This window comes from Aulonocara stuartgranti (genome assembly GCF_965226115.1).
Source record: "Aulonocara stuartgranti genome assembly, chromosome: 7".
NCBI classification, from domain to species: domain Eukaryota; kingdom Metazoa; phylum Chordata; class Actinopteri; order Cichliformes; family Cichlidae; genus Aulonocara; species Aulonocara stuartgranti.
The window spans coordinates 13873639-13899450 of record NC_138945.1 but is presented as its reverse complement, the minus strand read 5'-3'; the positions used below and the strand labels follow the sequence as shown (position 1 = coordinate 13899450).

Genomic DNA, 25812 nt, shown 5'->3' with positions numbered 1-25812 from the left:
GACAGTTAAACAGTTGGTCTGAGACAAAGGCAAGAGCAGGGCATGTCGTCAGGCTAACAGTTCAACACACATGTTGCATTCGATCGGTTTTAGATTGAGTGTTGATTTATTTATATATGAACAAGTAGAGCATGAACCACTGCTTTAAGAGCACAGCCTGGTTTGCCATTCTGTCTTTTGACGGGCCTTTAAATTGCACAACAACAACAACACATACACCAGTGTGTACTTATATTAAAAACACAGATCAGAATCTCCAATAAGGAAAGAAATAAACGCTTGAAACATTGAAGTCAACAGTATACATAGAGCGTATATATGATGCACAGCATGCTTACATACCAGTGTCTCAATGCAATGTTTTTTTTAGAAACTTCTACACTTCTAGTGTGTGTGTGTGTGTGTGTGTGTGTGTGTGTGTGTGTGTCAGTTCTTTTTTTTTTTTTCCCCACTGAGAATAGTTCAAGCAAACTCAGAGGACATCTGCATCAGCTGAACAGCATTTAAAGAACACAACTGTCATAATGATTCAGAAACTCTGAGTCATCATTTACTTGAACACACAGTATAAGGGAACTGTGCCCTTTTAGTTCTCTCTTTTTGATGTCTCCGGGTTTACTTTGGTAGAAATGTATGCAAACACAGTGTGTGAAAAGTGAGATATGAAAATACGCTTACTGGAAAGGGTTGGCGCAGCCACATTTGGTTTGGTTTAGTCACTTATATCGTTCATGTGATGCCGCTTCAGTGATGCTCTTTTGACTTGCAAGATGCAAATGTTAGTAAAACTCAAGAAGTCTTAGTTGCGTACATTCTAAAAGAAACACCTGACAAAGGCAAGATCTGTTTTAAATTTACTGCCATATATACACACAGCCTGTATTGCTGTCGTTAGGCTTTTTGTAACCTCAAGGATATCAACTGGTGTTAGTGCCGAGGTCAATGGTCACAGTGCTTCCTGAAAAGAAAACCTTGTTTGCTGGTGCTGCAGAATCTGGCAGACTAGATTTGCACATATACTTTAAGGTTTTTTTGTTGGGGTTTTTTGTGGACATGTTAGACTTTTGGTTTAGTTCACCCTTTAAAGCTTTGCACCACCCACATATTTCATTTTCACCGTAGCAAGTAGAAAGAGTCATTATTGGTGTAGTGGTGTATTTAAAGATGACAGTCGGCAATCTCCCCTGCTCCCCCAATGATGACTTTTAACACCTCAGCATATATCAATAAAGATGTGGTTTGATGGCCATTAGAATAGTTTTCGGGATTTTCTGAGGGTAGCTGCATGGGCAGAGACCACCCTCGCTAACTTGTGACGCAAACCACAACATTCTGTTCTATAAGTGCGCCTGAAGTGTGACACAAAGAGCTAATTTCCGAGCATTCCTTATAGAAGGATTATTTTTGTATGAGTCAGTTTCTTCTGTTCTAATGATGCTTTGAAATGCTTTTTTTGGCTTTATTTGAGTGGGAAATGTGAGGGATAATTCTGTATTTGTTTTAAATGTTTCAGCTGGTTATAGGGTGCACCTGGTGATAGTACTTTATTTATAAATAGAAGTAATGATAGTTTCAATATCATAGCGTACTAACAACATTCTAGCAGGGAAATTCCTGGATATAAAAAAACAATGTTTCCAGTGTTTTGGGTTTTAAAAAAAAAAAAGTATTTTCTTTATTTGTGTTTGGGCAAAGGAAAGTGGAACGGAGCATATTATTATTATTTTTCCAAAACTGACAAACAACTGGCTGTTGACAAGTTGTTCAGCGTAAAACTAGAACACCTCATGAATTTTCATAGCTCTCATGAAGTCCTTATAAGACCTTATAAGCAGCAACTTAGGCCTCAGTCTCAGTCACACAGGCGTGGACACCGTTTGGCGACTTGGCAGCATCAAACCGTCTAGGACAAATTTGTATTCCCCAACCACTTGGTGGGTGGTTGATGGAGGTTGCTGGCTATTGCCACGGGAAATTGGTTGCAAAGAGGTTTTGGTCGGAACTAAAATGATAGTTTAATTTTTGATATCAAAAGGTTATTTCTCTCCGGGCCGCGGTGGAACTTGAAAAGTCGCAGCAACCAGCACATTTCAAAAGGTGCAACTTTCAATTTGAAGGCTAATGTTCTTCATTTCCAGTTTGGATCACACTTTCACACTTGTCACAGTTTCACTACTGCTTGGTGAATAGTTTGTGACTGTTTGGAAACAAGTAGGTGTCTTCTATTTGGCTGTGGACTGTGGTAACCTGCTAGTGACCAGAACAGTCACAAGCAGGTCTTTGGTACAGCACCATATATCTCTTTGCGAACAATTTCATGCTCGTAACAGCCCCCGACCTCCAGCAACCACCAACAATCACTTCCCAGCTGGTCCCAGATTACACACATTTTACTGGTGAACTGTGGTTACCAGCAAGTTGATTTCACATCAACTTTCAGTGACTGGTGGTTACCAGATGGTCCCTGACAGGTCTCTAGGCTTGTGTAACTGAGGTTGAAGAACGCCATGAGTGCCGTTGAAGGTCGTGGGAAAAGAGCTATATTTTTCCCCCAAAATAAACCAATCACAACCAAATTTGAGTCCTCTATGTAACAACTTTCCTAACAACTGTGTAAGAAAAATAAGAATAATGTAAGTATTGTAACTTTTAGATATACTTCTGAGCCTCGTACTTTAACGGAGCACTAAAATTTCATGCTTCATCTTGCTATTCTTCTACCCCTCTCTACCCCTCTCCACAAGACACTTTTTCATTACTAAGGCATTGCTTACACATGTAGTGTATATGTATTGTCGTCTTTCCCCCCCCCCTTTATTTTCCACTTTATTTTCTTTTGCAGTGACGGAGACAATAATCTCAGGAGATGGTGTGTACTGATACAGTTAAGGAAAATGGTGACATTAAAGAGAAATGAAAATGCAGAAACAGCTGGAGTTGCACCAGCACAGTCCCACCGGAGCAAAAAAAATATTCAACTTAACTCTAAGTTAACTTTATCCGCTCAGTCTGAGCTGCCTCCTCTTTCCACATTGACTTTTTTTCTTGGTTATTTTTGGTCATTGTCGTGGTGCATGTGGTCAAAGATACAATGTTAATATTTTAGAGGACTGAGCGTTCCTCGGTAACTGTACAGCAGGTCATCTGCTAATCGGAAGGCTGGTTGTTCGAGCCCTGGCTGCTGCTGTCTCCATACCAAATATCCTTGGGCAAGATACTAACCCCAAGTTGCTCTCCGATGCACCCGTCAGCGTATGAATGTGTGTGAATGTTAGACAGAAAGCACTTACATAGAAAAAGCATCGCAAAAAGTGCTTGTATGAACGGGTGAATGAGGCAAGTTGTGTAAAGCCCTTTGAGTGCAGCACATGTGTATGAATATGTTGCGGCCAGTTAATGTATTGGGGTGGCATCTGAATCTCTATATGTATATTTGATCTTCTGCCAGTTTTATGTCAGTTTAACTTGGCATTAAGACTGCAAAGACGGTGAAGCCAACCTAAAAGGAGGCTAATAATAATAGTGATAATAATAATATCCCTATTATGTTTAAAAGGAAAGTGTAACATTCTGTAATATAAGTAGCTTTTAGAGTTAGATGAAAAATGTGATCCTAGTTAATGAAACACACAAGGGGTAAATGGCTAGCCTTACTGGATGCTGTCATGCTACATTAAAAAATAATATAACAAATAGCCTAACATTTCATAGACATTATGTCTGTGAAGGTTCTCAGTCATCCAGGTCATCGTAGTCAAAGGAGCTTGCAAAGAAAAGCGTCTGGACTTCTTTAAGTTGCTTGAAGACGTTTCACCTCTCATCCGAGAAGCTTCTTCAGTTCTGAGACCTTTTTGTTAGACCTTAGACCTTTTTGTTTTTAACTTAACCTACAGTAGGAGCAGTGCTGTTTATTGCAACATTAGGTTTTACCTTCTTCTTTTTAAATTTAGCGTTGCTGAACAATACCAGCTATAAGATACCTGTATGTTACAGAAATGCATAAAATCCTTATCTTATAGCTAATTTTATAGATGACTTAGGAAAGAGTTAACTTTGTTGGAAAGAAATAAGCCAGGAAATGTCCAAAACAGGAAATAATCCTGTACTTATGCCATGTTAAAAATCCAACTTTGTGTTAAACTGCATCCAGTTTCTGCTACCCATGCCCTGGTTTCTTCTTCATATTTAGCATACACACATAAAAGAAGTATTGATCTTCTTATCTAGCTCCCAGCTCTCAGTGTCCCAAAGTGTCAAACAAGTCCTCTCAGGTACACGGTTCACATAATATTCACTAATCACATCTTGGAAAACAAGATTTGATCAGCTACAATCAGATCAACATGTAAGCAAACACTAAAAGCTTGCATTTGATTTTATTTATGTCTTTATGGGATTCCTGAGCTCATTAGTGGCAGCAACGCTGCTCTGCAAGGATCTCTGTGGAGACCGTGCAGTATCTCAGGGGTGGGAACAAATGGATTTGGAGAGAAGAAGCTCTGGCTGCCTTGCTGATGGTCCTCAGAGGCTAAACAAATGACTTTTGCAGAGCACATCGGGAACAGACACCACTCAAACAAATGCTTTTAAATGGGGAAAGATGGGGAGGCAAAGATCCTCTTCTGTCCCTTTAGAAGCTTGTTTTCAAACCTCTCATGGCCATTATTTTTCATCTTAGCAGAGGCACACTTACTTTTAAAATGCTGGAGAAACTGTATGTTTGTCTGTCCATGATCCTCCATGGAGGAGCTAGTTTAATCAGGGAGTGAAACACTGGAGGTTGTTTTCTGAAGTATTTTCAACTCACAGCACCATGTGCCCTGTACTCTGTGTGACTTTAGACATTTATACTGTGTAAGAAGAGTCTCTAAAATAAACAAACACCAGAACTAATCGAATTGATTTAACACTGTTTAAGATTTAACTTGTAGCATTATCAGGAAAATCAGCTTCGAGTATCAAAAGTAGAGGTACTCATTACGAGTTGATTGGCTAGAAGTAGGCCTTGAAAAATCACTATTTGAAGGAAACCTAGGAACCTTTGGATTATTAACTATAACTACATGGTAATATTTTTAGTTTGTAACATCGATCAAAGGTAATTTTGTTTAAAATAAAGGATAAGGGTAGTGATGGTATCAGGATTAATGACTGCGGGTAAGTTGAGATGTTGTGTAATATATACAACAGTTTAATTCAGGGCCAACGCAAAATGGGTTGGCCCTGAATTAAACTTTTCTTTACAGAGAAGCAAGTTTCACTGAGAAGAAAGGGTGCTGTCAATTCACATGTGACAAAGTGGTAAAACAGGGTGGGTACACCGTAATAACATGGGAATGGTTGGTGATATTAAAGTCCTGTTTGTGGCACATTAGTATATGTGAGGGGGCAAACTCCTCAAGATGGGTGGTGACCATGGTGGCCATTTAGAAGTCGGCCATCTTGGATACAACTTTTGTTTTTTCAATAGGAAGAGGGCCATGTGACACATCAAACTTATCCGGTTGTTCAGTCTGACGTCACTAGCCGTGTCTGGGTCTAAACTCCGCTGCAGGTCCATATATCAAACGATCACTATGGCATTACTGAGAGTTGAAAAACTGTCTAAAGTCTTTCATCTTTAATAAAATGATCAGCGTTCTGCTCTACCAGGTGTAACAATTGAGTTTAACATCCAGGCATCCATGAAAACGGAATTTATGACATTTAACGGAGTTAGAAGTTAGCAGGGAGTTAGCTCGCTAGCTTCTATCTAAATACAATATAGCATGTCCTGACTGCCGGGTTTTGGAAACAAATTAAAACGTACAGCTCTGTTATCACTTCCAGCATAAATGAAGACAGAAAACTAAACAGCAGTGACGTTTGTAGGGTTACTGAAGTTGGGCTAGCTGGTATATAATGATGTGCTACGTGACCGCTAGCGACACAGCTATGTTAGCATAATATAAACAAGCTAACTTTTTTTCCACTCGATAAAAGTTAACGTGAGTGTTCTCGGTGGTCAGGAACAAATGTAATCGCATGGCAGGATGCTGTAAAAGGACCAAACTTCAGCCAGGAGAACAACTGAGATAATCCATCCACAATACGAGGTTAGTCATTCATATACTGCTGCATGGGCTGGGCTGTAGTTACATCCTAAGGTTTTAAAAACTGACCTTAAATAAATGATTAGCGGTAATAAAGGGAGGTCAACAGTGATCACTGACTGTTTTAGGAGCTTTTTGAGATCAAATAGAAGAAAATACATAACATTAAACATGTTAACAACACAAAAGCCATATTAAACGCAGACTACTTTAGACCCGGAAGTAGGATTCGTCGCGTCATCACTGAACAACCGGATTGGTAATGTCACAAGAAAAACAATGGTGTGCTTGGTTTCAACATAACTTTATTCTTTCATGAGTTATTGACAAGTTTCTGACCACTTATAAAATGTGTTCAGTGGTTTGCCCATTGTGTTGGATTGTCAATGCAACCCTCTTCTCCCACTCTTCACACACTGATAGCAACACCGCAGGAGAAATGCCAGCACAGGCATCCAGTGTCCGTAGTTTCAGGTGCTGCACATCTCGTATCTTCACACCATAGACAATTGCCTTCAGATGACCCCAAAGATAAAAGTCTAAGGGGGTCAGATCGGGAGACCTTGGGGCCATTCAACTGGCCCACGGCGACCAATCCACTTTCCAGGAAACTGTTCATCTAGGAATGCTCGGACTTGGCACCCATAATGTGGTGGTGCACCATCTTGCTGGAAAAACTCAGGAAACGTGCCAGCTTCAGTGCACAAAGAGGGAAACACATAATCATGTCGCAATTTCAAATATCCAGTAACCTTGAGGTTTCCATTGATGAAGAATGGACCCACTATCGTTGTACCCCATATACCACACCAAACCATCACTTTTGTTGTTCTAACAGTCTTGGAGGGATCCATCCAATGTGGGTTAGTGTCAGACCAATAGCGGTGGTTTTGTTGGTTAACTTCACCATTCACATAAAAGTTTGCCTCATCACTGAACAAAATCTTCTGTGTGAACTGAGGGCCCTGTTCCAATTTTTGTTTTGCTCATTCTGCAAATTTTGTGCGCCGATCTGGGTCATCCTCGTTGAGATGCTGCAGTAGCTGGAGTTTTGTAAGGGTGCCATTTGTGAGTAGCTAATATCCGCCGAAGGGATGTTCGACTAATGCCACTCTCCAGTGACATGTGGCGAGTGCTGCGCTGTGGGCTCATGCTACGCTGTGGGCTCTTGCTACGCTGTGGGCTCTTGCTGACTGAAGCGAGGACAGCCACTGATGTTTCTTCATTAGTGACAGTTTTCTTGCGTCCACATTTTGGCAAATCCAACACTGAACCAGTTTCACAAAACTTAGCAAGCAGTTTGCTAACTGTAGCATGGGAGATGGGTGGTCTCGTAGGGTGTCTTGCATTGAAATCTGCTGCAATGACCCGGTTACTGCGTTCACCAGATATCAACACAATTTCGATCTGCTCCTCACGTGTTAACCTCTTCGACATGTCAATGGCTGTGAACAAAGAGAAACTTGTAAATAACTCATGAAAGAATAAAGTTACGTTGAAACCAAGCACACCATTGTTTTTCTTGTGACATTACCAATAAGTTTGATGTGTCACATGGCCCTCTTCCTATTGAAAAAAAAAACAAAAGTTGTATCCAAGATGGCCGACTTCTAAATGGCCACCATGGTCACCACCCATCTTGAGGAGTTTGCCCCCTCACATATACTAATGTGCCACAAACAGGACTTTAATATCACCAACCATTCCCATGTTATTACGGAGTATCCATATAAATGGCCCACCCTGTACATATCGGCTGCAAAGTGGCTTGTAGAAGCATAACAAATACGGACAGGCTGAAACAGCTTAAGTAGCACGCTCTATTTAAGATAGTGAGTTTGCTAAGTAGAAGAGTATCCGCTGATGGGACCCGATATTGGATCTACTGATCTCAGGATTTTCGTGGATCTTTGCTAAGTCTGGTCTGAAGTAACACTGTGCTTGATTTATCAGATTTGAAAAGATTTTAATCTACAAAAAACAATATTCTGCAGTTATTCTAGATATCAATATGTATCTTTTTTTCAGTGTTTGGATCTTTTAAAGTCCAAACAATTAATTTAATAATAGAGAAATCATTTACACTCTAATCAAAATAATAATATAGTCTTTTGCAATTCAAGACTTGGAAAAATGCTTGACTGCTATGTGTGACACCTGCTCTCATAGTCCTCAAATTGCATTACATGAAGGCAGTAAGGAGTGCAGCATCTCTAAGTGCTTTGATAGTTATGTTCTTAATCGATTCATCTGCTGCCGCTGCTATTAGAGTGGTATGTCGCTGTTAAAAGGCTGGTCTCTCTATCCTTTCACTGCCAGATTAAGTAATTCCAACTGCAGTGGTTCTTTCAAAACCATAAGAGTTTTTTCCCCATCCTTGCTACAGGCCAGACAGGCCTCATTGGAGCCTGAATCGCAGCAGTTAAACTCAAATATCAGCCTCTTTTTATTGCATGGTGAAATGGGCTTCCATGGTGTTTGCTGGAGTTGTTGTTTTTGGGTTGTTTTCTAATTTTTATTTTTATTTTTTCGGAGTGATGAGACCGTATGCAGTTTCTCATGCATGGTGAAGGTGGCCTCTTGTTTTTCTGAGAGTGCTGAGGAATTTCTGTCTGCTCAGTCAGAGGAGGACTCATTCAGCTGTGTAGTATTTCATCGCAGTTTGCTATTTCTAGAGTTCTGTTTCAAAAGCAGGACATTGGATACAAGGAAGGAGATCACTGTCTTTGGCTATAGTCTTGTTTTTACTTTTACTTACTTTTACTAATTACTTTTAGTCACTGTAGGGCTGTGAGAACTGGCACCAGGTATGACATTTATCGGCTAGCGTGTGAGGTTCACGGTGTGAGGAAGGAGCTTTTGGTGTTCACTTAAGAGGAACACAGATTGACCTAGTTAACTCAAATCCTCATTGACCTTATTTCAGGTTTGCCTCCATCAGCTCCTTTCAAGCCCCTTTTTCTAGCAGGTTAACTTATTGACAGTGGCCAACCCAGTCACAGGGGGTGGGGGCAGTGTACTCTTAGTGACACAGCCAGTCTTAGTGGGGAGGATTGTTTCAAGAAGGCCTCCTGGCATAAAGATTTTGCCAAATTAAAAACATGAATCATCAAGAATGAGATTTCCATACCGGATTGTCTAGGCCTGGGCTTACAACCTCTGCCTCCAGTTTTGTTGGCCAATGGGGTGCCAGTGGAAACTGTGCTCCTATTGGCCACAGACTAATGAAGAGGACAAGGGGGAAAGGCATGTTCAAAGACCGTTAAAGAGAAGGAAAAGGACTTCAAATGTAAGGGCTGTGGTGGTAAAGGGAAAGAGATGTTTGTTATGATGGAGAGAAGGATTTGGGAGTGCTAGGCGAGGCAAGGGTTGAAATGGGTATGTAGTATGAGTATGTATGAGTATTATAAGAGGGATAGCTCAGGTTTCAGGCATGTGTAGAGGAAGTTTACTGAAAAAATTTGACAAAGAATGTTGATTATGGAGTTCCCTTTAATGGTTGCCACCACCATCAAGCTGTTAAAAGAAAAGAAGAAGACCTTATTAACAGTGGCTCTTTCATGTACAGTAACATATTAAATACTAACTTTGCATTAAAATAAGAACTAGAATTAACATAAATTGTATTTCTTTTCCCTTCAGTCCAGAAAATAGTTTTTTCACAATATTATGTCTCAGCATTGTTGACCTTTGGTCTTGTCACCTATAGTGTGATATTGTGGTGTATTTAACATATAATTCAATCTGAAACAAGTTCATCTTTAAATACATTTTTTTCAAGTTTCTCCTGAGATACTAAATTCACTAGAATGAGTCTAGGGGGATAAACCATAAACATATCGCTGACATCTACTGCTATTGACAGGTGGGAAGTGTATATTAAAAAATTAAAAAGGAAGATAAAAAATGCCTCTAATTTGAATTCTGCAATTAATGATTTTGTTGTCTACAACTGTTTTAACTTGAGTTATGTAGCTTGCCGATTAAGCCAATGTTCAAACTATGAGTAGTTTTAAATCTCCAGTTCTGTAGCAGTGGAGCATAAGGATTACGTTAACCAGTAAAAAGCCATCACCCACACCTGTTTATGATTCATATGGAAAACATGAAAAAGAAATGGTATTGTGATGGTATTGCACCATAGCGCTTGTTAATAAGTGCTGTAGTGCAAGTTCTTAAGTGTAAGAAAAAAGATCAGACTGGCTTTCACTCATAATGCAAGGAAATTGCATAATAACACAACATCCCATTCATTAGCCTTAACAGTTTTGTTATGTCTCGCAAGAAAAAAAAAGATGAAATCATGAATTTGTTTGAAAAATTTGTTGATCCAATCAACTGCTAGAAATAATTAATCACAAAAATCGATTAGGATTAGTGGCTATACCATAAAGCCCTGAAAGTGCAAGCTGATCTAAAACCAGTAATTAAAGACAGATGGTGATGAGTCCACTGTGACTATCGATTGGTTGTTTACTGTTCCTTCCTACAGCCCCAGAGGCACCTCGGTATCTATGGGTGAGGGATTAGGTTCCCCATTGTCACCAGAACCAACACACAATGCACACACTGATAAAGTCAAGATACCACCTTAGCTGAAATGCTTGGCCACACTGCGGTGACTTACCCCTTACAGCCACAATTTCAGTGTGCAACAAAGCTCACAGTTGCTGGCACAACACCTTCTGAGGCTGAACTCTACATGGAGCTGAGCTACTGCTGTTTCACAGGCTAACATCCTATGCCTGTTTTCAACCACAGCCCCCTTCCTCCTCTATATAAGCCGTCTCTATAGGATTCAGTGAATCCTATAGAGACGGCTTAACTGGGAGTGAAGTGTTAAACCTCAATTTTGCAAGCGAGTGTATTCAGGGTATCTGCAGCTCTCTTTATATCTGAAGAAGCAATTTTCTTTTAAAAGCAAGTTTCTTTTTAAACAGCATGTACAATGGCCCTTAATGCACTGAGGCATATTCAGATGCACGAAAACAAATAAAGAAAGCATCTTCACTAATATGACAAGCATGTATGCAGTATGTACTTGCTAAAAGAGGTTGGCTTGGTATTGAAAACTAAACCAGCATTATGTGCGGAATGTACATTGCAGATAATGCTAATAGCCTCCCACTATTTTATTATTTGGTCCTGCTTTTGGTTCTTTCTGCACATAAATGTTACAAAATAAAATGCAAATATAGTATTAAATATTATTTTTCCCTAATTGTTCTAAAACAATTAGATTAAGCTGTTTTAATCTTTGCTGGATTTCAGACAGAAAGGTCTACCTCAACACTTTTATTAATTGGGTCATCCTTTTTTTTTTCTAATATAATGTCAAGCTCTTTTGATCGTCTTCCTGAAACAAAGCCCCAGAGGCCTCACTCACATAAGGCTAGATGCTGGTTAGTGACCCCCTAGAAACCAAATTTCACTAGAGAAATAAAATTTGTTCCTGATTGGTTGGCGAGTGGTTGCAGGAGATTCCTCGCTGTCGCTGGGTGAAATTAGTTGCACAGGGGGTGCTGGACCAGCAGATTGTGGTGTTTGCCTGTAGTTTTCATAGAAGATGCCTACATGTATGCAAACAGTCACTAACTAACCACTGAGTTATAGTGAAACTTGAAAAAGCGTGTCGCAAACCAGAATCGGAGAACTTCAAAGTAAACGTTTTGTCTTATTGTTGAAACCAACGCTTCCAAAGAAGCAGCTTTTACTTTAAGGATAAATACGCTCTCTTTCTGGTTAGTGTTTATTTCACTAACACTTAGCAAGTAGTTGGTGACCATTTGCAGATAAATTGACATCTTACGCACCGACCTTGGTGCAACTTAAAACTGTGAGGAAATGAATAGTGGTTGACTCTGTTTGTGACCTCTCTTGCAAAGAGTTGCAACCAGTTTCATCAACCAAGCAATCTCAAGAAGAACCAGTGGTGGATTCCAGGGTTGTTAGGTACTTGTACAGTAGAAGACCTCCATACCTTGAAATTACACCTCGACACTGGTGAACTGCAGTATCATTACTTAGAAAACAAACCGGTAGTATGCATTAGTTCCAGGGTTCCCAAAGTGCCCCAAAGACCAATAGCAGTCCTTGAGATTTCATTCATGGAGAGCTCTTATATTTAGCAGCGCAGAATTAGGGGTAAATGTAACAATCACTTCTCTAGTGGTCAAAGTGGAATAAAGTAGCACAACAGTAACAATTACCCATGTAACTATCACCCCCCTAAATGGAAGTATAGGTAACATAAATATAAAAAACGTCTTTGCATTTCTACTGCATCACATCTCCAGCTTTAGTTCTTAAAATGCTCCAGACTAGTTTCCTGATGTGTTGGGAGGGAAGGAGTTAAGTATGGTTGCTATGTGGTGTACAGAGCTGTATTATGCAAGCTGTGAAGAGCAGACAGAGAGAGCGAGGAAGTGCATTACAGAATGCTGAGCTCAGGGCTTTGGCTCGCCGCCAAGCAACTCCTGCATGTGCTCACTGACACACTCAGCTGAGGGCATACCGATTTTTCCAGCAGCACAGTGGTGGCCTCCTCCCTCCTCTCGAGTCACTCTCTTTCTGTTACGTCAGTGGTTCAGCTGTAGGCCAGGCATGACTGGGGCAGGGTGGCGTAACGGAGAGCACCACACATTTCATCTCGTGTGTGTGTGTTGTGTATGTGTGTGTCTGTATTAAAAAAAAAAAAAAAAAAGACAGGATGTGGACTGGTGGTTGTGTGGTTGACTGAGTGTCTGCTCAACTGGAAAAGCAGAAAGAACTGAAACACCTTAGTTTTTTTCTTTTCTATTTCTATACAAGTTTCACTCTCAGATATTGTCTTGTAGTCCTTCCGCCTCTTTTGTTTTTTCTCACAAAGCACCATCACATCTGCAGACAAACACCTACTCTTGTTCGCTTCTTTTACCGAGCAAGGGAACATCCGATTTTGATGTTGCAACTGCAGAAGTTGCATTCAGCACTAACATTAATAGCTATAAATATGTGACCACGTGCGTCATAGCGATATTGCTGCAAATACTCATAGCTGTGACACAGATTTAGTGCTGTCCATAAAAACACTCGCGCCTCTCTTGATCTCTCTTCTTTTTAGTTTGATCTCTGGTTTCAAAGAAGTTGAGCCACAGATTTTACATTTATGATGTTATTCGATATAGGAAGGCTTTGAAAACATTTTTGCGTTTATTTAACAGTAAACAAATTTGTACTATGAGATTTGGTGAGAAAAAGTGAACTTGCAGGGAGTAGAACACTCGTGCTCACTTACTGTACTCGGGTTTTGTTGGTGTGTCATTACTTGGCCTGAAAAGACCAGAAGCTGATAGCTAATGTTAGCTAAAGTTAGCTAGCATCTGGTCTTGCTCTTTTTCAACTCATGCAGCCTTTGCACAAGCTAAATGATTGCTGACTGTACAGAAAGTGTATTGGAATCTCTTTAATATGCTTAAAGCAGACTTATAATGCTAGTTTCCAGTTCACTATTTTTATTCTTGGACTCTATTGCTGACTCACAGTTGAAATAATCTTGATCTCCTCCCTCGTGTATCCCATTAGTTCATCCTCTGTCTGGAAAAAAAGAAGCTGTTTTAGCTCCATTCCCTCTATCTTAAAGCCAACTTTGTTCTGACTGACTGACTGCTTTTGACAAACAGAAAGTTCATACGTGGGGCTTCAGTCCTCACAGCCAGAGATGTATGCCTGAGATGACCGGATATCATACAGATACAGTTAGAATAAGGAATATAAGTGTGTGTGTGTGTGTGTGTGTTAGTCTTGGTTGAATATCTTAACATCACTTTCTAAAGACATCTCATTTCTAAAGAGATATGATTTAAATCTCTTTCTGTCTGCTTTCAAACGATTACATAGACAGCATCTGACAGAAGGTTGGCTCTTTAATGCATTTCCCATTTTCTTTGGCTCAAGCGACCATCTAATAATGCTGTCTGTCATCTGTCACTGTCTGGCATGGAGGCTTATCAGCCTCCCTGTTGGCCACGTTACATGATTTTCAGTTTGAATGACAACATGATGCAAGACGTACATCATGCTCCTGCGATTCGAGGTCTAAATAAGCCACTGTTCTGCCTGTGTATCGTAAAATGAGCTATGCATGTGCTCCCTGTAGTAAGATTAAAACAGTACAGACTAAATGAAATTGTTTATATCAGTTTAGCTCTGGCTGAGTTTATGAAACCATCTGTCATCAACTGATAACCCACTAACTCAGTCAGATTGCCCATTTATTCTAATTACAGAAGAATTTTACCCATAAAGTACTTGTTGCATTGTCATATTCTGCCAAAACATGTCCATCTGTTATGGCTCTCAAAACTCAACACATATTTAAACCTCACTCCCACGTGGTGTTGCTGTTCTTTTGAATCTGTATTTGTCACATTTGGCTTTTATTTATGTTTTTTCCCTGTCAAAACCCCTAAGCTGGGAAGAGTAAATTCAAGGTCACATTCACATTAAAATACGTTTTTTTAAATTCTTTTTTTCCCAAACACACAGAGGCCTGTACATTTTGGCCATGAGAGGGCCATAGGTTCACAATACAATAACAGTTCTCAGTGCCTGTGAACGATCCTGTCTTTGCTGAAGTGCTGGTGAGGATAAGGTAAACACTGAAGGTGTTGTGGAAAGGAAATGAAAAGGAAATGAGAAAATTTTGGTCTTTGCACTCAGTCGTGCCCTTTACCTTTTTTGTGTCCATTTTTTTCACCTGGGCAGCACTTTGTCGATCACGTGAAATTAAGGTAGAACCAAAGAACGAGAATAGGATCATTCTGAACAACATCCAAAGATAAAAATAGTTGTATGAAGGGATACATTTGTAGTGAATTATTACCATAATCTGGCAGCTCATTGTTTAACTGACTGTTTTGGAGTACTCTCACTAGCTCCTTAATCCCAAAAGTAGTTACATTATATTATATAGTGTAATATGTTACCAAACATATATTATATGATATTATTGTATTGGATACAATTATAACAACAATAAGCTTCAATTCACTTTAAGTTTTATTTAAAAAGTCCTAGAACACATATTTGTCTTAAGGTACCTTATATTGTAAGGGCAACTGGCCTTTTCCTTAAAAAAAAAAAAAGAAAGAAAAAGAATATTTTGAGTGTAAACAGTTAAGGACCCAGCACAGATCCTCGGTAGCTCAGTAGATATTGCATGAGACTTTTAATCTCAAAATTGTGGGTTTGAGTTCTATGCTGGATGCAGGTTTGTTGGAAATTATAAATAAACAAAGTATATCTTATTTTAATTTTAAGCCGTGGTTTGTGATTATGTACATGGTGAAATTATGTACATGAAAATACATGGTGCGATTAATTTCTAATGGTCATTTCTGTCTCTTTGCAGGTTTTCACCTCAGTGGCACAGTAAGGGAACCCGCTACACCCTCTGAGCCAGAGCTAGTCTGCAATGTGAGCGTCAGCTTCGACCGCTGCAAAATCACAGCAGTGACATGCAGCTGCGGCAACAAGGACATTTTTTACTGTGCCCACGTTGTGGCACTCTCACTGTACCGAGTACGGAAGCCAGAGCAGGTCAAACTGCGCCTGCCCATCTCAGAGACTCTATTCCAAATGAACAGAGATCAACTGCAGAAGTTTGTTCAGTACCTTATCACAGTGCATCACACAGATGTGCTGCCGACAGCACAGAAGCTGGCAGATGAAATACTGTCACAGAACTCAGAGATCAACCAGGTCCACGGTGAGTGGAGCCACTGCTTTAAGGGTGGTTTGTGATTTTAGACAAAGACCAGGCTGTCCATAAACACAGAAACAGACACAAATAAATCCATGTACCTGGATTAGATTAGATTTTCTTCATCTTCCATCAGTGGATTTCCAGTTGTCATCTCCATATGTACTGTGTATGTAAGTGCACCTGTACTACAGCATACAAGAAGGAGACTTTCTTTGTGTGTATTTGTGATACATTGTGACACATAAGTCCCCATTTCATATATATTTGAGCAAACGTCTGCCTGAATACATTATCTTATGCTAAAAAGCATCTCTTGTATATGTAGCTTTAGTATCTTAAAATTAAACTGAAAATTACCTTCTTGAACAAATTATCTGCCTGAAAATGTACCTGTGTGTTTCTGAATTACTTTAGTATTAATGGTCTTATGTAGATTGTTGTACTGAGCAGAACAAATCTAAAGTAGTGCTGCAGCTAACTATGATTTTAATTTTGCTGCTGAAACTGTTGCCCGTACTGATGAATAATTTTACCCTTAAAATGTCAGAACATCGCGAAATTGTCCATTTTAACTTTCTGAATCCCAGGTTGACAAATTAAATCTTTTAAGTATTTTACAATACAGTATATGAATGTTTAAATTATGATTTAAATAACTGGTTATCAGAATATAAGGATGACTAAGTGTGTACTTATAGTGGAACATATTTAGCATAAACCTTATGGATTATATATTCCCTGGAGTTGGGTGTTAAGCGTTAGAAATGAAGGATGCACTCTTTGCTCATGTAGAATGCTTATTGTTGCAGATTTTGCATTATTTTCACTATTGATCAGCATTTAAGCTTGCACAGCACTAATGCTTTAATGCAAAAAGTAAACTAGTAGATATGCTGATGGTGCCATATTCATTTTGTGCTCTTCCCTGAAAAGACACTTGTTTGGAAATCAGCGCAAGTTGTTTAATCATTGTTTAAAATAATAAGACCATATGCATTAATGGACATACGAATATATAAGTACTTGTGCTTTTGATGCTTTCACATTACATACTGTTTTGCACTGCATCAAATCAGTTTTTTATGAGGACATCTAGTTGTTGTTAAGAGTTACTGACTTATTCATTTTCATTCACTGCAGGAGCTCCTGATCCGACAGCGGGGGCAAGTGTAGATGACGAGAACTGTTGGCATCTGGATGAGGAGCAAGTCCAGGAACAGGTCAAGCTCTTTCTCTCCCAGGGCGGGTACCATGGCTCAGGAAAGCAGCTCAACTTACTGTTCAGCAAGGTACTGACCCACTAATCACATCATGTCTTATATGTACGGTGATTTTGTTGATTTTATGTATATTTATTCTGATACTCTACAAGCTATTTGCACTGATAGTCAAAACACCTTCCAAATTTAATACCTTAAGGGGTACCAGAATGATCCATGCTTGGTCTTTTATCATTTACATTAAAAGTGTTTTATTTCTTTGGTGAAATTAAAATAATCCAGAACTGTCACCTTGATTTTGATCCTATTATCTGATTAAATAAAAGTGATATATACCGTTTACTCACAGTGACGTTGTCTCTGCAGGTGAGAGAGATGCTGAAGATGAGGGACTCCAATGGAGCTCGCATGTTAACACTGATCACAGAGCAGTTCATGGGTGACCCTAGATTGGCGCTGTGGAGGCAACAGGGGACGGCCATGACTGACAAGTACAGGCAGCTGTGGGACGAACTAGGTACAGTGATAACAGGCACACAAACAGAATTTCAACCAATTTGTGGCAGCTTTAGTATGTGAGCGGCTACAGTGCAGTTCAACCAGCTGTCTTTTTCTTATGATTCTCTTAACCCTTAGATGTCCTATTGTTTATTACCATTTATTACAGAAATACATTTTGAAATTCTGAGATTCAAAATCTTGCAAGATAAAGAATGTGAAATCCTTTGCATTCATCCACCGCTAGTTTTTATACGTTTATGTGAGCAATAAGCTTATTTACCTGATTTTTTTTTCCTGTTCTCTAGCAGGGGGAAACTCCACTGTTTGCAAAAAGAACTCTTGCTATGTAGAAGTCTATAGAAAAATAACTCTTTGTCTCCCCTACTCTATGACCTCAGTAAACACTTTCCTGATAAGTTTATTATCTCAATCGGTAGTTTTACGTCTTATTGAATACAGTGTCATATGAATTTTGTAAATTATGCTCCCGGATAAAACAAGTGACATCCTGTTTAAAAAACCAAACAAACAAAAATACAAAAAACAAATCGAATCAAGACTGATGTGATGGTCCATTTGAGGCCTCATAACAGGAGTTTGCTAATAGGTGACATCAGGATTCGCCCATCTTTTATATACAGTCTATGGCTGATTCTAATCGCTTGTCCCAGATGGTGACTGTTCCTTTTGCAGAAACAGACCAAAAACGAAACAAAACCAGCCAGACTCCAAGTGTAAAGCTGACCTATTTGCTTGTGATCAAAGATAATTCAGATTTCCCTTAAAAACAAACTCAAAATCCTGTTTTCATGAACATTTAAGTCCTTTTTATAAAAATTCTAATATTAAATCTTAAATCGTAAATATTAATGTTTTACTTATTTCCCCATCTTCTGTTTCCTTTCCTTCCCCTGTGTGTTGCTGTTGAAGATTCTTTCTCTGCATTTCGTCACTCACGTGTGACGTCGCCCTGCTGTTTTCCCTCCTCCGTGTTGTCCTTGGTGCACCCCTAACAAAGAGACAGAGGATAAAGCCTGTCTCCTCCTTCCCCTTCCCCCTCATTGTGAGCCTCCCTCCCTCCCTCCCTCCTGTATTCACTTCATCCCTCCCCTCACCACTTGTCTTCTCTTTTTTTTGGACATCTTCTTTTTTTTTTTTTTTCAATTTCGTTTTGCCCTAACATAGTCATTATTCCCTTCATCCTTCTTCAGCCTCTTTGAGTGTGTGTGTGTGTGTGTGTGTGTGTGTGTGTGTGTGTGTGTTATTTTTTTTCACTACTGTCTTCATGGTTTTAGCCAACAGTGCAATTAATCTCCCAATTGTTTATGGAGCTGCAACAATTAATTGAGTAATACAGCATCAGGAATTGAATTGGCATAATCACTTACTGATTTTAGTCTTTTTCCTTTTGTGGTCATTTTGTCACACAAAACAGAACATCATATATTAGCAGCACATGCTTGGACTGTTCAGAACAAATTGGCACTTTCTCGAATTTGGTTACAACAACAATATGAATATTTCCTGCTGTCTTATCAATTCAGGTTTCAGCTTTGATTGCTTAGTCGATAACATAAAAATATATCCATCTGTTTGGTTGGATATGTAAAATGCTGGTCCAAAACTGTCTTTCAACTGTGTTATGTTTGTTTGTTTGTTTGTTTGTTTGTTTGTTTAAAAAAGCTTTTTTTGGTTCCAGCTTTTGAGCTTTTATTGATCTAATATGACAGCAAACTGATTCTTGACTTGACGTTACAAGCCTATAGACTGTATATCGAAGATGGACAGAGCCTAATCATCTGCAGGATTCACCTTTATTCTTTTGGCTGTTGGTGTTAGTTTTTCCAGAGCTAGAAATAACCATATTTAGAGAAGCCTATGATGTACTTAGTTATTAACTAATGCTGACAAGCATGTGCTAGCAAGCTGAACTGATAAACTAAAACATATGCAAACGCATCCACACAGGCATGGATAGCTGCTGATTAGCGCTTAGCGGTCGAAGCATAGACTTCTTTGATGGTCTCAATCACACAGCAAGCTATATTACTTGACAGATAATTTCATTAAAATGCTATAATCTGCTATAATCTGCTATAATTTACATGAAAAGGTGACTTCAGCTCGTGCAGGTGAGGCTAATAGCTACACTTGCCAGTGTCGGCTTATCCATCAGTCAAAGTAGTCACCTCAAATTTTAAGCTTTATCAGTATCAAAAAGGGTGAGTTATTAAAACAAAAACAGCTCTCTGATGTTTTGTAACGGGAAATTAGCTGTACTGAAATTTGAAACTGAAATTGGCTGTCAGAGTTTAACAGGGGAGGTAAATGGTCTGCTTTTGCAGAAAGCCTCAAGTGGCCATTAGGGGAACTGCAGATCCTTTCTTGTATTTCTTTTTTTTTTGGCACTTCCATGTTTGCTTCATTTTTCAGCCCTTAAGGTTGCCGGTTCAACTGAGCACAAAACAATCTCATGATTTATAAACCAGCATAATCAACAGTTTAATCAATAATGAAAGTATTGGCTAGCAGCAGCCCTCAATTATTTAACAAGTTAACTTGAAGCTACAAAACTTTATGGATTATTAAATTCCTTTTTTTTTTTTTCATTCTGTTCTCTTGCTGCAAGTCTCAGAAGAGGAGAGCAAAGTTTGTAAGTGTAATATATCTGGATATGTGTGTGCAGGGGCCCTGTGGATGTGCATCGTGCTGAACCCCCACTGCAAACCTGAGCAGAAGGCTTTCTGGCTACGTCAGCTTCGCAGGTGGAACAGCGTGGATGTCTGCCCCTTGGAGGACGGTAACCATAGTAGCGAACTGACCAATCTGACCAACGTTCTGCCCCAGGGCCCTGCTGGTAACCCAGGTGAGATGACACCAGGCAGAAATATGTCTTCCTATTGTTTTATTCCCAGACGCTCTCCTGCATCACATCATTTCTTTGTCCAATCTCCAGCAGCACTGCCCCCCCCCCCCCCCCCCCCCCCCCAAAAAAAAAATAAAATCAAAAATCAAAAATCAAGTCCCCTTTCAATCTCGGCGGCCGTGAGGCTTTTTACCTTTTTACTAATAGAATGATCCTAATAACACATTTGAGGTCCTGAAGCTTTTTCTGGCTCTATTCTCTCCTCAGCTTTAGCTAAATCGGAGAAAATCCAGCGAAATTAATGTTTCTTTCAGGCAATAATAAAAATGTTTCAAATGAGCTGAAGGGACCTTTTATTACTGCTGAGATTTTTGCCTGTAACACGCTGCACTTGTTATGTTACTGACCTTTTTTCAGTTCAACTTATTCAACTTATTCATTATACATCTTGTCACTCTCTTATTCTCTGTCTTTTTCATATACACTCCCGATCAATAAATTGAATGCTCAAAAAAAAGTTTTCTCTCACTGCCATGTCTTTTTGTTGCATGTTGAAGCTCTACTTGGAACCTTGTTAAGATCCAACCATGCAAAATATGTTGTTTTTTTTTTGCCATTTTTCAAGCAATCTTAAACTTTTGTATTCAGCTTTTGTAGCACTTTGGGAAATCTAAGACTGGAAATATAACTGTGTCACAAAAATGAAACCATTCATCAGGACTTTTGTACTAGGCTGTAAACATGCCTTTTAACTCCTGGTCATTTTAACCCCTGATCATTCCTAAATTTATCAAATCAAAAAAAAAGTTTGCGCTTGACCTCAGAGTCAGCCTCAGGTGGCCATAGGAGGAACCCGAAGGGAACCAGTATCATGTAGGCTTCAAATATATTTCTCAGATGGAAATTTAATTAATAAATTGCTTTGCCTTTATCATCAAACTATGTTGATTAAATGATCTAATTAGGCACACAAAATAAACCACCACACTCCACTACCTCGCAGCTTGACGTTTAAAAACATCTGACGTCTCTCACAGACTCGCTGTCTCGGCCTCACCGGACGGTCTTCACACGAGCCATCGAGGCCTGCGACCTGCACTGGCAGGACCCCCACCTGCAAAACATCATCACGGAGGACCACTACACCAACTACTGCTACCATGAGAACCTCGACTCGTCCCTCTTCGACACCCGAGGGTGGCCTTTGTGGCATGGTGAGAGAGAAGAGTTGTGGTTAGAGATAACAAGAAATAAATGTAGAAAAAAAAGCAGAAGGAATACAAATGAAATAACTTCTCCTTCCCACAGAGCACGTCCCTACAGCGTGTGCCCGAGTGGATGCCCTGAGATCACACGGATACCCCAAAGAAGCGCTCAGGCTGGCCATCGCCATCGTCAACACACTGCGGCGGCAGCAGCAGAAACAGCTGGAGCTCTTTCGCTCCCACAAAAAAGGTCAGTGTACCCTCTTTTAATGTGCTCTTTAGTTTTGCTTTCCTACTTTTAATCAGTGCCCTCCAAAGTCTGTTTTCATTTTACTGCTGTATTATCTGTATACACAACGTCTGTTCACCCGCGAAGAAGAACACATCCTCGCTTGCTCTTATTTAGGTTTCCCTCTTACAGGAACTTGGCCAATCAAGCACGTATGCAAAAAATGCAAAAACATTATTTTGCATTGAACTAAAGTGCAAATGTTCACGCATCTTTACAAACAGCCATCTGTTCGATTGCTCTTGTTTTTTTTGTTTGTTTGTTAAGGTTATTGGTGTTATCTGCTTGTATAATTCAAATTTGGGCTTGAACATTCATGGGAAACATTTATTTGGGGCTCAATTACTCTGTTGGTGGAGCCCTGTGGCTCACTTAAAGTTCTCTATGAAAAACCGGTCTAACATAAATAGGGGCTTTTTATTAACTGTAAATCATGCAAAACTATGCCAACAGAGCTGTAGAATAAAAATACAGACCTAGAAATTTGCATGTGTGGATTAAGTGGAACTGCATCTTGGAGACCTTTTCCACAGGTTATTTGTTTTTTGTGCTTTATGGAGTAGATTAAAGTGTCTCTGCGTATCTGTATCTATATATTCCTATCTATGTATTCCTTCAATGACACTGACATCATAGCTCTGTGGGGGTCACAACATCTGTTGCTGGAGACCCTTTTTAGATATGCATACAAGCTGTATTTAGTTTTCTGTGACACTTTCTATCAGTTTAACACCAGAATGTCAACAGTTCATCAACAGTCATTTACGACCATGAAAGATTATTTCATATGCAGGAATTTATATCCGACTCTGTTCTGGTGACAGGAAATATTTAAAAAAGACAATATAGAAACAACAGGAAAAGAGGATGTGTGGTGGATTTGGGTTGCAAAGGGGCTTGCAGAAATGTGTGCAGGCTTAAGTCAGTTAAATAGTACACCCTATATGAGATACATGGATGTTTTAGGCTTATTCAGCATCATGACATGGTCTTCCTAGCCTGCCTAAACTAATGTTATAAACTAATACTTAGTGTCTTTGTGTTACTGCAGAGCTGCTAAACAGAGGAATTACAGCAGTCACCAACCTGGAAGGATGGGTGGGCCACCCTCTGGACCCCATCGGCACTCTTTTCAGCACCCTCATGGAGATGGGGAGGGGCAGCGAGGAGGGAATTCTGCTTGATTTCTCAGGTGCGTGCAGATCGCTCACATCCTCTGGTGCCAAAAGTCTTTCTGAAGACTGGTGCCTTTGTTTGCTCTAATTCTTTTGTGAGATATTTTCATGTCCTTTTTTGGGTTGATAATATTTATGGAAGATGTGTGTTTGCTGAAATTACCTAGAGAACCCTACAAGGCACACATTTTTAAGAGGTAATAGGGCAAAAGTATGGTGAGTCACTGATGAGCTTTAACATTTTATTGGATTTTGTAGTGTTACCATAGGATGCAAAGTCAAAGAAATGTAGTGGTAGTAGAAAGTACAATATTGTTCTCTGAATGCAATGATATAGAAATATACTGTAGCTGAAAATGAAAATACTCAAGTGATTATGTATGTATGGTTGCTTTCCTTTGCTGCAGATGTTACACACACACACACACACACACACACACACACACACACACACACACACACACACACACACACACACACACACACACTCATACTCATACTCATTTTCCAGAGTGCCTCCAACATTTACACTGCAGTGATTGTATCTTCTCTGTCAGAGCTGCAGGCCCTCAGGTCACAATCAGCACAGTTGACACAGACATGCTGATTGGCCTCCAGTCATCCTCCAATAACAGCTCATGAATAAGAAATGCAGCAGGAAAAACACTCCAATTAAAATGCATTAATTATGCAGGGAGCTCAGCGAGACGAATTTCAGCGTACTGTAGCCAGAACAGACGTCACATTAGCACTCGGTTTTGCTTGTAAAGAACAGTTTCTTCAGGAACTGCTCAGGGCCCTTCATTTTTATGTTCTAGATTTAATTTTGAAAACATAACCCTGATTTTAATCACCATCAATCTACAATGAATTCTTAATGAAAACTGAAATCCCCTTATTAAAAGAAGTTTTCAGAGACTTAATTCAGTACTTTGTAGAGGTACCCTTAGCTGCAGTTATGTAATTGTGTCATGTTGGAAAAGCCTCCACAGGCTTTTCCTGTCGAGGGTGGAGGTCTCCAAGATGCAGCACCTAGATTTGGGCAGTTCATCCCATTTTGTTTTCTACCTCTTGTCAGGCTTGGCAGGATGGCATGGCAAGCATCTGAACTGCTGTATTCAGAGTTTTCCACAGGTAGTCTGTGGGGTGTTGGCTGAGACACTCAACTTCAGCCCTAAAGACTTGTCCTGAGACCATTCAATTATTATCTTTGCCAGTTTAGATTCTTGTTACGCTAAAAGCTGAACTGTAGTCCCAGTCTTTGGTCTCTGGGGGGGGGGGGGGTGGGGGGTTTCTTTAAGAAATTCTGTTTGGCTGCATTTATTCTCTTAGTCCTAACTGATCTCCCTTACCCTTTCCCCTTCTTAGAAGCACCACCACAGCAGGGAGCTACTGCCACCATCCTTCACTTAGCTGTCTTTTTTCCTCGTGTTCTCTCAGCCCTTTATATACAATTTCTTAAGCTCTTAGCAGTCATAAATATTTTGCTCAGACTGACTCATCCAGCTGTTTTACTGTAAAGGTCTAACTAGTGCAGTGCTGTTGAGTTGGTTTGCATGTTTTTTTTCTCTGCAGAGGGCTTCTCTTTTTAGATGTATGACGAACTCTATGAAAAGATTAGATGGTATCAAAGCACCAACTATAAAGAGAAATTGTTTGATACCAAAGTGTTGTGTATCATACATACACTGCTCATACACACTTCAGCTGTGGTGGTTTGCATTGAGACTCTTGGACCTTTACTTCGTAAGGTTTATTGAGTGTAGATTGATGGGTAAAAATATGAGTTGTCAATATGAGTTCAAGAAGTGAAGGAACTTTTTGTATTGAATATAAGGCTTTTTTTTTGGTGGGAAGGTTTTCAATTAAGCCTGTGCTATTTATAACTGTGCGTGTGTGTGTGCGCGCGCTCATTAGGGACTGTTAATTCTCCTGGGATGAACTGTAAGGTCTGCCAAGACATCATTAAACCATTAAAACACATGATTACCATCAGGAGGGTACACAGTGAGGAAAATGGAACACGAGAATGAACAAACAGATCAGTAGATTTATCAATACTCAGCTCAATCTGCACCCCAAAGGGGACATTGTCCTTGCTAAGTCATCTCTCACCCTGTCCTCCTCCCAACTCTCTCTCTTACCCTCAGGCTCGCTGGGTTCAGGCAGATGGACGGAGCATCCGGTTTTCCCAGCGCAGCGTTTCTTGGAAGAAGGAGAGTCTTTCCTGTCGTTGGCCGTGGAGACAGCTCTCATTGGACTGGGGCAGCAGAGAGTGATGCCAGACGGCCTTTACGCTCAGGAGAAAGTGTGTCGCAATGAAGAGCAACTATTGGGCAAGCTTCAAGAAATTGATTTAAATGACATGCTGGTGAAGATCTTCCGGAAGCAAGCTGTCTTACTGCTAGAGGGTGAGTAGGACCCAACTTTAACAACATTAAGCTGCTTTTTCGAACAGTGAGCTTAAAGAACAGACTCTGTGTGTACAAGGTTGTTAACTCTGTGTACTTTGCAGGTTCTGTGCTGTACATGTACGTTTACGCTTCGTTTGGAGTCCCGTATTTACAGTTGTGGACTTGTTTGCATTGTCAGTCTGTTGTCGCTGTGTATTTGTCTGTGTGTATGTTATGGCTTTAGTTTTCCTGCCAATATGTCTTTTGCACACCATGGTTGTGTTTATTGGGTAAAATTATTCGCTGTCCTGATAGTATGAAAAAAA

The 25812-nt window shown here is 39.8% G+C and overlaps 1 protein-coding gene across 1 annotated transcript in view; it reads left to right on the top strand.

Moving 5' to 3' along the window:
• Nucleotides 1–25812, top strand: part of LOC309710894 (zinc finger SWIM domain-containing protein 6-like) — a 51468-nt gene that overhangs the window by 13907 nt on the left and 11749 nt on the right. Inside the window, exons 2-9 of the mRNA XM_082540748.1 lie at nucleotides 15484–15840; nucleotides 16978–17126; nucleotides 17424–17574; nucleotides 20245–20424; nucleotides 21462–21638; nucleotides 21733–21879; nucleotides 22970–23110; nucleotides 25244–25504. Of these exons, the coding sequence (XP_082396874.1) occupies nucleotides 15484–15840; nucleotides 16978–17126; nucleotides 17424–17574; nucleotides 20245–20424; nucleotides 21462–21638; nucleotides 21733–21879; nucleotides 22970–23110; nucleotides 25244–25504 (1563 nt within the window). The remainder of the gene's footprint in view (nucleotides 1–15483; nucleotides 15841–16977; nucleotides 17127–17423; nucleotides 17575–20244; nucleotides 20425–21461; nucleotides 21639–21732; nucleotides 21880–22969; nucleotides 23111–25243; nucleotides 25505–25812) is intronic.